The sequence below is a fragment of the Capsicum annuum genome, chromosome 3 (genome assembly GCF_002878395.1).
Source record: "Capsicum annuum cultivar UCD-10X-F1 chromosome 3, UCD10Xv1.1, whole genome shotgun sequence".
Taxonomy (NCBI): domain Eukaryota; kingdom Viridiplantae; phylum Streptophyta; class Magnoliopsida; order Solanales; family Solanaceae; genus Capsicum; species Capsicum annuum.
Window position 1 is genome coordinate 202,020,326 of NC_061113.1, and position 11,258 is coordinate 202,031,583.

The 11,258-nt window shown below is 35.5% G+C and overlaps 1 protein-coding gene across 1 annotated transcript; it reads right to left on the bottom strand.

The window, feature by feature from the left end:
• Nucleotides 1-1,207: 1,207 nt before the first annotated feature.
• LOC107863362 (probable fructokinase-7) lies at nt 1,208-10,577 on the bottom strand. The gene is made up of 7 exons (XM_016709246.2): nt 10,214-10,577; nt 4,792-5,009; nt 3,600-3,812; nt 3,309-3,506; nt 3,091-3,231; nt 2,640-2,756; nt 1,208-1,893 (listed from the first exon to the last, which is right to left on the bottom strand). Exons 1-7 carry the CDS (start codon nt 10,233-10,235, stop codon nt 1,759-1,761), a joined length of 1,044 nt encoding a protein of 347 aa, XP_016564732.1. The 5' UTR covers nt 10,236-10,577; the 3' UTR covers nt 1,208-1,758.
• Between the last annotated feature and the right edge of the window lie 681 nt (nt 10,578-11,258).

Sequence of the window (11,258 nt, forward strand, 5' to 3'; positions counted from 1 at the left end):
TGCTAAAAGGAATGGTATGATATTTTTTCATGGTTTGATAACCATGGAATCCACCAATTTCTTGAACCACCAATTTGGTGGTATGCCATGGTTTTTCTTTTTTCCTTTTTCCAACTATGCCCATATATAATTTTTTTAATCCTATTTTACCTTATCAACAAAATACATGCTAACTCCTAACAGCTAATTTAAAAAACAAACTTTTGTCAACAAAATTCAAAAAAACCCCAATTCAAATAAAAAACAACTTACTAAAAAAATATTATCAAAAAAGAATCAGAAAAAATTATCCAATCTTTACCTGTAAAACAACATTCAAGAAATAATAATTTCCAAGATTTTGCAATCCGGGAATTACCAAATGATTTGTTGAACTACTACTAATTTAGTCCAAACTATTACAGTTTCGCTAGCAAACCTGTCATCTTGCTTGCAAGTTAACATGGAGTCTTAGACCAGCTATTGCAGATGTAACAAGAATGAAAGTGAGGAAAAGGTTGGGTTATTCTTTAACTCGTTTTGGGTTATTCTTCAAATCGTTTCTATGAATATATCATCCTTTAGCATCGTTTTTCGCTGTACTTGTTTTAAAAATCTGCATTGTTCACAGATTCTTTCAAGTGAAACTGCATGGATATCCAATTTATTAATAATTAGGGGCATTTTGGTAAAATTTATCTGTTATCATACAGTACCATACCATCAAACCAAACAAAAAAACTATTATTAAACCATAGTGAACGATACAGTCCATCCAAACATAATATTGTACCATACTGTGCTGTATTATACCATACCATACCATACTGTATCAAACATTATGAAACCATGGCAAACCACCATCCAAACAAAGGCAACAAAGGCCACATGGTGTGGGTAACATTTTTTTTGCACAAAATACAGTGTACTAATCTGATAAGTGATAAATTGATTCAACTTCTTTTGGAATTACACCGAGTGCTGAGAATTTATTGAACTAAAATAAGGTGAAACCGTCCAATATTTTGTTCGTACTCTTTATTTATTTAATTTTTTTCCTATGAAATCTCATTCTCCGAGAGTAAGAGATGTTCTTGCAAACTTTGGTTCCCAAGGTCCCCCCTCTCTCCCCCTCTCCCTCCCAAATTATGGGAACTTAAATGAAAAGATCAACAATTTCAGAGTTGAGAATAGTATATCAAACCACGTAATGTTTTGGCTCTGCTGATTCAAATTAAGATAAATTCCCCATTTACCTCTCACAATTCAATGAAGTTGCCCTCTCATGATGTCAGCTGCTGATACAGACACTTTTAAAGGAAACAAAAAATAGGCACTTGAAAAGGAAACATATGGCATTCTAGTACAGTGGTAACCACTAACCACGATTAAACAACAAACGCTGGAAAGTCGTCAAATGCATGTACACTTTGTTTTTCCGGCCTCTCTACACGCAGTTAATCTCAATATCCAATACTAACCTTCTCTTCTCTATCTTGGCTTCTGATGGGATCCATAACAAGGATCAGATATGTATAGCTTGTACAAATTCGACAAAGCAAACAAAGGCTTCCCAGCATTTACTTGTATGACTGACAGAAGACGGTACACTATTTTTCTTGCATCTCTTAAATGTCTCTTTGACTGTAACTTCTTTCCAAAGGGAGGAAAACTAACCACCAGATGCCAGAGACGTAAAGAAAATGAATCGACCAGTGTGAAAATAAATCTAGAATAATGCAGATACAACATGACGAGAACAAAACTTGTTCGGCTTTCTCATGTAGCGACCTCGGTGAGGGTTCTTTGAACTGCATCTTGTGTAGGAAGGGAAGGGATTCCACCTCTTCCAGTCACTGTCAGGGCAGCACAAACATTAGCGAAAAAGATAGCCTCCCTTAACCGCTTCTCATCCTGCAAAAAGTAATAAAAATGATTTCTAAAGTTAGGAGCTAGATGTTCACAATCAATGAAACGAACTAAAATGCTGGTGAAACAATAAATCAATCTCTGTGGCATTCCACGTCCTAGGACATATACGTGAAAATGCTGACATGATGAGATCTAAAAATGGAAATAAATAACGAGAAAAAGTGCCCACTAAAGGAAATGTAGAATCTTTCACAATGTTGTGAACACTGTGATTGAATATAATCAGAAAAGAACAATTACACCAGTGAAAGCAAAACAATCTTCAGAAAGACCAATTAAACCTGTATAAGCAAAAACAATCTTTACTTGCTGGCTGTACCATCACACTATGAGCGGAAAAATTACGCTTCAATCAAATTATTATACAGTCATGAAAGCAGTGAATTGACAAATTGGCTGACTCGGTAACCCTTATGTAAAACAAATTCAGCAGAGGACTGCTGGCAGGATTTTGCCCCCTCAGCCAGAGGGCACGGTTCAAATTGTATGAAACAGCTACTTGAAACTATCAAAATTCTGGGGTCCCCCCATTTTTTGAAACTTGTAAACAACTCTAGAATTAGGGGAAAAAAGAAAAAAGAATGGAATTGGTTCTATATTAGCATTGCCAAATGGTAAACCAAGGTTATCATGGGAAGAAAGTATGACAAGTGGAAAAAAAAAAGGATCCCGCATGAACAATGTGAAAACTATTATTGCCTTTTTTGCTCATATCCAAATTCATGCACCTGATAAAGATCAGTATCAGAAGCTAGACACTTGAGAATTCCACCGGTAAATGCATCACCAGCACCAGTTGTATCAACAGCTTTTACCTTAATGGAACTTACTCTTCCCTTGAATTCCTGCAATAATTGAGTCAGCATCCACAGGCAAAATAAAGTTACTAAGACGACAAAAGTTCAGAAATTTCATGCATTTAACTGCAAAAACAGTTACATATGAGTACAAAAATGTACTGTATACATAAAGCAAAATTCTTTCTTTATGATAAAATATACATAACATAAAATTCGACTTGTTTACTACTATTTGGCCAAAAATTTAATGCCTGGGAGGCTGAGACAGTTTCATCTTCAGAGTAAATAAAGATGTAAGCCGTATCTAGTAAAATTTCAGTTTTAAGAATTATAAGTTTATTTTCATGCAAAATTAAAGAAAATATATGGATAAGAATACCTTGGTGTAATATCTGCAACCAGCTGAACCTTCAGTTACAAGCAAAAGCTTCAAATTAGGATGGAAAAGCCTCTTCAATACCACCTCATCATCATTTGGATCATCAGCTCCAGTCAAGAATGAAATTTCATCCTCACTTATCTGTATGTAGAGATACAGATCTCATTGTCAAAAGAAATTGGCAGGCAATGCACATATGAGTTGAGAAAAAGTCATACCTTAATAATATCTGCTAGGTTCCATACACTCATTATTCCACTTCGAGCAGCATCTTCTGAAGGCCATAAAGGCAGTCTCAGGTTTGGATCATATGAGAGTATGCTACCTGATCTTTTGGCAATGTCCATTGCAGCAAGGTGTGTCGACCTACAGGGTTCATCGATCAAACTAATCGAACCATAATGGAAGATGGTTGCCTGGACATGATTAAAATGCCTTTATTGAAATTCTGCATTGAAGCTAAATGGAAAATGCTTCTATGTATTGAAGTAATAAGCAGGATTCTACACCTTTTTAATAAGATTTACGTCGAGTTCTGACTCCTGAAGAAGCATATCAGCACTAGGATTGCGGAAAAACACGAACTCCCTCTCACCTTCAGCTGTGAGTGTAACAAAGGCTAGTGCAGTCCTTGCATCATGGTCAAATCGCATGCCGGAGTTGTCAACATTATGTTGCTTCAAAATGTCAGCCAACATACGGCCGAACTCATCATCACCGACCTAATTAAAGATGCAAAGATCTTAAATCTGTCTATAGATCACATCTGAAGTCATCACCGATTAAGGCTTCGCAGAAAGGTTTCAAATAAGAATAATGCAAAAAGTTCAGAAGTAAGGACAAAAAGTTCAGTCTGCAAGATTAACAAGCAAAAAGAAAGTGTATAACATGACTAAGTGGATCCAGTGCAGGACCTTGAAGAAATAAATTTCCCCCTCCCATAGTCATTGTATTGATTGATGAAATTATAAAGGCACTCAACAAATATAAATAGTAATGCAAGCACTGTCCAACTTCTTCCCCTGAAAACTAGTTGGATGGCAATACATACGTAAAGCATGATGATACCAATATACCGCAAAATCAGTTCCCCATATCTATATAATGGATCCGACTGTACACTATCCAATAGTATGAAAGGTCATTCACAATTATCCACTCACAGAAGGTAGCATAAGGATTAAAAATCTTTTTAAAAGAATGGTAAGAATTCATAACATATGCACAATGGAAAATAGCGATTTAAGCTTTTTCTATTATGAATTCTTTGTTCTTTATAAAACACTAAAGAAAAAAGAAGAACTTGGCTTGCACAAAATTCTAACAAGGAATCTGTTTGCTATTTTCTATTTCAGGGAGAGCAAAACCTAAATTTTAGGCTGATCGCTGAAATTCAACAATCGAAAGACAACTACTGATTTGGACTATAGTTAAGTATCCATATGACACGGGTGCACGAAGAGGAACCAATGTTCTCATGCTATACATTAAAGGTACAATTGCGCTGCATGGTTCTTATACATATTTAGGCACCAGGAAAACAAAGAATTCTTGCTCCGTGTACACAAAGTGAAAAGTAGGTACACTCTGTTACAAGAAATTTGTATTCCATTATCAGTCATGAACATTATAAAGTTAGAGTAAACATTATACACACACACCAACCCCCCTCCCCTCAACCAATATGAAAAAAAATTGTACCTTTCCAATAAAAGCAGATGAACCCCCTAACTTCGAGACACACACAGCAACATTAGCAGGTGCACCACCTGGAGCTTTTTCGAAGGCAGGAGCTTCAGCAAGTGAAACTCCACCAACGGTTGGGATGAAGTCAATGAGCATCTCTCCAAAGCAAACAACTAAATGAGAATTATTTGATGCCACACCATTTCTATTCAAACAAAGGTCTTTCAAATTGCCTGCAAACATTCAAATTCTTCTGTCAATGGAGCACACAGCCAAATAACCAAGTTTTCTTGAAACAAATCAAATCATGGGAGCTTCTAAATTGAAAGCATCAAAATTTCTATTTTTAAATAGAAAGAACAGCCCTATAATTTACTTTCCGAGTCTGCTAAGCCCCACCAGCTAACAAGTATACGATTACTAGTAACTTAATTCAAGAAAGGAAGACAGGTGGCAACTTTCACTTTGGGCGTGCATTAACAAAATTGTAGCTAATAAATTCTTGTTTTCATAAACTAAAACACGAGTAGTTCAGAATTAGATCAACCATAAAGCATTTTTTCTTTCTTTTTTATCAGAAAGCTTCCAATCTTGTGAATATCTAAAGTAATTCCAAGATTACACAATAAAAGTTGATACAGAACACTTTAAAAAAACAGCAATATGACCCATTTGGCCAATTCTCATTCTCATGATTTCTTAGTAGTAAGACAGGGAACACAGTAAAGGGAAGGGGACTTTGGATTAAAAGGGACAAAAAAGTTGTCCAATTAAGTGAGGTCCTTCAAGTTTTTAAAATTAGGTGGGAGGAACAAATTTTTTTTGAGTTTTTTTTTTAAAGTTTTTTTTCGTTCCAACAACTTCTCCCAGTTGTCGAATAACTTCGATAGTTGGTCGACAACTTTGCGAAGTTGTTCAACAATTATCAAAGTTGTTCGACAACTATGCTAAGTTGTTCAACAACTACGACAACTGGGAGAAGTTGTTCAACAACTGTGTGAAGTTGTTGAGACAACTAATGTAGTTGTCAAACAACTTGTTATTTTTGGTGTTTCGGGTACAACAATCTGTATAAAATGCAACACCAACTTCAACATTAGTTCAAGTCTAAGACAAGAACACTTTTGAAGTTCCTTAACACCTTCCACACTAGATTATGAATAATCTATCTAAGAAGTGTGTTAATTTTTTTATTTTCAGAAAAGAGATGAAATAGAATTTTAAGACCAAGTCCCCCGACTTCACGGAGTGTCCTTAAGGAATAATTTCCCTCACTGTACCCGAGGTTATGGAATCTTCCTCCCAGGATAAAATGGCCTTCAATCCGAACAATAGCGGTACCTCAAATTGTTGGATTCAACGAACTTACTCAACGATTTGATTGATCACAAGGAATGTTTTGAAGACAAGAAGAGTTTTTATTTCAGAAATTTTTTCATTCATATCTAAACCTGTGGATGAAAGCAGGTTTATATAGCCATCAGATGCCTCTTCTGAAAGGTGGCAATGGTTCACTTAAAAGGTATATCCTTTGAAAGAGTCATATCTGTTCATTCGAAACATTGTGTCTTTTTCTGAACAGACACAACTATCTGAACAGTCACACCTTTCTCAAAACAATGTCTTTTGCTCAAAGTTTGTGTCCCTCCATTTTCCATTCACACCAATTAAATGTAGTAAAAAAGGATGAGTCTGATCTAAATGTAGTACAAGTTCTTTGACATGTACTACGTCTTGGATTCTCTTCATTATGGACATTCTCACTTGGTTCATCTCGAAGTCATATAGACCCTCCACTAGACTGTTCATGTCTAGTTTTATACAGGTAAATATTTTCAAAAAATTCAGCATTATCTGATTCAATTATCGTATTTTCATTTATATCCAGATGTTCGGATTTATGAACCAAAAAAGGGCATGCTTTACTGCTTTTAGCATATCCTATGAATACGCAGTCCACAGTCTTAGGTCGTATCTCAACTCTTTTAGGCATAGGAACTTGGACCTTTCCTAGACACCCCCACATTTTGAAATATTTCAAGTTGAGTTTCCTTCCTTTCCATTTTCCATAATGAATTGATTGTGTCTTACTATGGGGAACTCTATTGAGTATACGATTAGCTGTAAGGATAGCCTCCCCCCACAAGTTTAGCGGTAAACCGAAACTTATAAGCAAGGCATTCATCATTTCCTTCAAAGTTCGATTTTTTCTTTTCACAATTCCGTTAGATTGAGGTGAATAAGGGGCGTAGTTTGATGGACAGTTCCATTCTCTACACATATTTCGGCGAAGGGAGATTCATATTCTCCGCCCCTATCACTTCTTATCATTTTTATCTTTTTTTCTAATTGATTTTCTACTTCAGTTTTGTATTGCCTAAACGCATCTATTGCTTCATCCTTACTATTTAGCAAGTAGACATAACAATATCTAGCGCAATCGTTAATAAAAGTTATGAAATACTTTTTCCCACCACGTGATGGTGTTGACTTCATATCACAAATCTCAGTGTGTACTAAGTGTAAAGGATTGAAATTCCTTTCAACGGATTTATAAGGATTCTATGCATACTTTGATTCCAAAGTTTGGCAAAACCTCTAAGTTAATCAGTTTTCGTAACGTTTTGTAATTAACATGGCCTAAACGTTCATGCCACAAATTATAAGACTCAAGCAAGTAAGAAGAATTTGAATTTTTATTGATTTCAACATTTAATACATTCATCTTATAAAGACCCTCGATAAGATAGCCTTTCCTACATACACTTCTCCTTTGCTAATTACAATTTTTCCAGAAACAGTTACACATTTGAATCCGTTCTTGTCTAGAAGTGAAACAGAAATTAAGTTCCTACGTAACTCCGAAACATACAAGACATTTTTAAGTATCAAGACCTTTCTTGAAGTCATTTTCAAGCCCATTTTTCCTGTTTCTTCTACCTTAGCTGTAGCGGAGTTAGCCATGTAGATCATTTCTTCTACTTGAGTCTGAGCGAATGACGAAAACAACTCTTTGTTGGCACAAACATGGAGGGTGGCACCAAAATCTATCCACCACTCGCGAGGATTCCCCACCAAGTTGCATTCTGAGAACATAGCACACAGATCATCACATTCTTTATTGGACTCAACCATATTAGCTTGGTCCTTTTTCTTGCCTTTCTTAGGGGCACGACAATCCGTGAACTTATGGCCAATTTTGTCACAATTGAAGCACTTTCCCTTGAATTACTTCTTGGTTTGATTGCTTCCTTGTTCAACTTTCTTCCTTTTCTTAGAATTGTTTTGGTCATCTTCCACAATATGTGCTCCATTAATTGCAGAATTTCCTTTTGACCTTCTCTCGACAGTTTTATTATCCTCTTCAATACGTAGTCGGACGATAAGATCTTCGACAGTCATCTCCTTGCGTTTGTGCTTCAAGTAGTTTTTGAAGTCTTTCCACATAGATGGTAGCTTCTCAATGATCGCTGCTACTTGAAATGCATTATTCACAATCAAACCTAAAAAACAGTTTATGTTAAGAACATTTTCAATTTGTTCAACTAAGGTATTTTTCAAAGATATACCTTCTGCTAGGAGATCGTGAATGATTACTTGCAATTCCTGCACTTAAGAGACAACCGATTTGCTATCTATCATTTTAAAATCCAGGAACCTTGCAACAAAGAATTTCTTAATTCCTGCATCCACTGTCTTGTATTTTCGTTCTAGTGCCTCCCACAATTCCTTCGATGTCTTAGTTCCACTGTAAACATTGTAGAGGTCGTCTTGGAGACGACTCAATATATCATTCCTGCAAAAGAAGTCCGAGTGCTTCCAAGCCTCTACAATCATGAAATGCTATTTTTCCGAGGTTCCCTCGGGCACCTCAGGAGCATCCTCACTAGTGAACCTTTGAAGGCATAGAGTGGTGAGGTAAAAAAACATCTTTTGCTGTCATCGCTTAAAGTCAATGCCTGCAAATTTTTCAGGCTTCTCCGCAGGTACCATTGGTTGCGGAGCATTTGCTCGACTTGTTGAAGCAATACTAGTTGCCCCCACAGTCATAGCCGTATCTTGCATTTGACTTTCATTAGTCATTTTTCCTATCACTACAAGACAATAAATCTAATATTTTCAGAACACTATTTATAAAGCTAAGCAACTTTAAACTTTTGTTCTTGTTTCTAGTTAACAATGAAGTTTTTATGACTTCCAATCGTCAACCGAATGATCTTTAGCTTGTGATGAAGATTTTATGTCTTCAAATCACTAGTTAAGTTCAAACGTAGTAGAAAGCTTAAAGCTTTAATCTCCAAGAACAAGCAATACAGATTTTGCAAAAAATTATTCCTTAAGATTGTTATTTTATGGTGTTTCGGGTACACGAATCTGTATAAAATGCAACACCAACTTCAATACTAGTTCAAGTCTAAGACAAGAACACTTTTGAAGTTCCTTAACACCTTCAACACTAGATTATGAATAATCTATCTAAGAAATGTGTTAATTTTTTTTTTCCAGAAAAGAGATGAAATAGAATTTTAAGGCCAAGTCCCCCGACTTCACGGAGTGTCCTTAAGGAATAATTCCCCTCACTGTACCCAAGGTTATGGAATCTTCTTCCCAGGATAAAATGACCTTCAATCCGAACAATAGCGGTACCTCAAATTGTTGGATTCAACGAACTTACTCAACGATTTGATTGATCACAAGGAATGTTTTGAAGTTAAGAAAGTTTTTATTTCAGAAAATTTTTCATTCATATCTAAACCTGTGGATGAAAGCAGGTTTATATAGCCATCAGATGCCTCTTTTGAAAGGTGGCAATGATTCACTTAAAAGGTGTATCCTTGGAAGAGTCATATCTATTCATTCAAAATATTCTGTCTTTTTCTGAACAGACACAACTATCTGAACAGCTACACCTTTTCCAAAATAATATGTCTTTTGCTCAAAAGTCCCTCCATTTTCCATTCACACCAATTAAATCCAACACAACTGTTCCAGTTGTTCAAGGGACAACTTTTCTAGAAGGGACAAGTTGCGGGACCCACTTATCCTTTTTTTTTTAATTGAAGACTTGGAGTGTCTTTGGACTCATTTTTCTCAAAGGGAACACCTGTGCACTACAGCTCCTGCAATGCGCAAGATCCTCGGAAGGACCAGACCCGGACCACACGACAGTAAGCTCATTCAAATCCAAAATTTATTGTTGAAAAGAAAGCTAAGCGAGTACAAGCCACTCAAATCAACAACAATTACAGTGTATAGAAAGAAGCACTAATTAACTCTTGCGTGAAGTATGATGTACCCAATAAAGATTGACTATCTACACAAGATTCAAGATACTAAAAAAACCAAAATTCTGAAACAAAAAAAAAGAGTCAAATCATGCATTCATCATTTGTAAATATATGTACTATTCACAAAGAGCCACTACAAGATACAGAACCTGAAATGGATTCGTCAGCCATATTGTCAAAGATGAAATTACAAAGTGCTAAAAAGTGGGGTCTTTGGATTTATCACAAAGAGCTCACACTCGAGTTAAGAGAGAGAGAGAGAGCTAAGAAAGGGAATTATGATCTAATGGGAATAGGGGAATCTTGAAAGAGAGCCGACTTGGGAGAGGGGTTTATGAAGTTGACAAGAAAGTAAAATCAACAAATTGCTATAAATCTCCTCTTTTTTGCCACCCTTTTTACTACTTTTGCTGACATGACACGGCATGTAATGCATCTCAAATTTCTTGTACCGGGGCTCTGAATATTCTCAAATGTCTGCTTCTCAATATTGCGTCAAAAGGTTCGAAATTAAAAATGGTGGTAACTAAGATTAAAGTTTTATTTAAATTGTGGTTAATTTAATTGAAGTGCAAAATGTAATTTTTATTTTTTTAAAAAGTTCTTTAATTTCAAATTTCAAATTTTAGAATGTCTCTTTTTATTATCTTTCAATCTTTCTTCTTTTTTTTTCTTTCTCTCCATCTTTTTCTTATTTTTTTCTCTCTATGGATTTTCCTCTTCTTCGATCTTCTCTTTTTCTTTTTCTTTTTCTTTCTCTTTTCATTTTGTTCTTCTTTTTTTAATTAAATTTTTTAATTTCTTTTAAAAATGAATGAAGAAATAATTTAGCAAATTCAACAATTACGAGAGTTGCTTCAGCAACTACGATAATTGCTACAACAACTACTATTAGTTGTTGTGTTACAACAATTAGCGAAGTTGCTGTAGCAATTACCGTAGTTGCTGTAGCAACTATCGAAGTTGCTGCAACAATTATCGAAGTTATTGCAGCAACTTTGACTGTTGTTGCAGCAACTTCGACTGGTATTGCAGCAACTTTGACTGTTGTTGCAGCAACTTCAATAAATACTTAATTTCTGAAAAAAAATCTGATTGGAGGAGGAGCCCACAAAAAAATAATATTTATGGTAAAAATGAAGGTGGTGGTACTGGTGGTGACGCCGAATAAGAAGATGTCATTTGTTGTGGTGT

What these genes read in the sequence shown, in the direction of transcription:
- LOC107863362 (XM_016709246.2), bottom strand. Translation starts at nt 10,235, where the DNA reads ATGGCTGACGAATCCATTTCAG. An exon ending in GGCTGACGAATCCATTTCAG is followed by an intron (nt 5,010 to 10,213) that starts GTTCTGTATCTT and finishes GAATGTTTGCAG; the next exon opens with GCAATTTGAAAGACCTTTGT. An exon ending in ACGTAAATCTTATTAAAAAG is followed by an intron (nt 3,507 to 3,599) that starts GTGTAGAATCCT and finishes AATCATGTCCAG; the next exon opens with GCAACCATCTTCCATTATGG.